Genomic DNA, 1,121 nt, shown 5'->3' with positions numbered 1-1,121 from the left:
ACAATATGCATACTTATTTCTTATTATACCCATTTTACACGTGTTGTTAAGTACGAATTATTTCCTACTCATTTCCGAACACTCTAGATGACTTACAATAATTAGGAGGACCATGGTAAAACTATATATCATTTTATCATTAATGGTTTTTACCGGGTTCGTCAAGTCAAACATCAACAAGTAAATATGTACATGGAGGAAATAATGACGTAAAGACATGGAGAGTAAATTGTACATGGAGGAAATAATGACGTAAAGACATGGAGAGTAAATTTTCAGTACTCTGAACAAAAACGAAAAAATATGTACTCGTCAAGTTTCCCATCCCATCAAATATTAATGCAATGAAATTATAGGACGTATTACTCAGTGAACACAGCTCATAATTTTTACAAGATTCACTTAAACGTATACTCTACATAGATTAGAAGGGGGAGTAAAAGAAAAGAAAGATACTACAATATCAGCCCAAGATTTATCAAGAATTAACGTGTGTGTATGTATAACGGTTACAGAAAACTTATTTCCTTTTGATGATGATCAAGAAACTCATCATCATCATTTCACTTGACTAATTTTCCTCTCTATCATTATATTCTTCTTCAAGAACTAAATGATGATCAGATATGTGTATCTGTCTAGGGTAATTTAGGAGTAGTGGAAAGCTGACAGAAGAAAGCGACAGAATTAGGGTAGGTGTTATGGCATGGAGAAGATCCAGAAGGAGGAACAAAACCTTTTGGAAGCATAGCTGAATACGTTCTTTTGCTGCTCCAATTATCTGGTGAACTTTCCCTATTCTTCAAGTTTAATGTTCTTGTCTTCATCTTCTTCTTCGTCTTCATTTTAGTTGTTGTCATGAGCCCCTGGCCTCCTCCTTCTCCTGTTTGTGTCTTCATGAAATATGGCGGTTCTGAATTCTTGATCATGTACTCATGATCATCACCATATAATGGGGATACTATTGGAGCCACATTATTATTACTATTATCTGGTGGTGACCACCCATGATTCTTGGAGTACTGGAATTCGTGTGAAGGAGATGAAGAAGAGAGGAAAAAGAAGAAGGAAATTAGGAGGAGAAGGGTGATCACAAGATTCTGCTTCTTGATATTACCCAT

General features: G+C 35.3%; 1 protein-coding gene across 1 annotated transcript; it reads right to left on the bottom strand.

Annotated features, from left to right (window-relative positions):
* Positions 1-638: 638 nt before the first annotated feature.
* On the bottom strand, positions 639-1,121 carry LOC107858031. The gene has a single exon (XM_016702772.1). The coding sequence runs from the start codon at positions 1,119-1,121 to the stop codon at positions 639-641; it is 483 nt and encodes a 160-aa protein (XP_016558258.1).

This window comes from Capsicum annuum, chromosome 2 (genome assembly GCF_002878395.1).
Source record: "Capsicum annuum cultivar UCD-10X-F1 chromosome 2, UCD10Xv1.1, whole genome shotgun sequence".
NCBI classification, from domain to species: Eukaryota; Viridiplantae; Streptophyta; class Magnoliopsida; order Solanales; family Solanaceae; genus Capsicum; species Capsicum annuum.
Note: the sequence above shows the minus strand (reverse complement) of the source record. Positions and strands in the feature narration are given on the sequence as shown.

Bases quoted from the DNA above. Each gene is read 5' to 3' on its own strand.
- LOC107858031 (XM_016702772.1), bottom strand. From the start codon at position 1,121: ATGGGTAATATCAAGAAGCAGAATCTTGTGATCACCCTTCTCCTCCTA.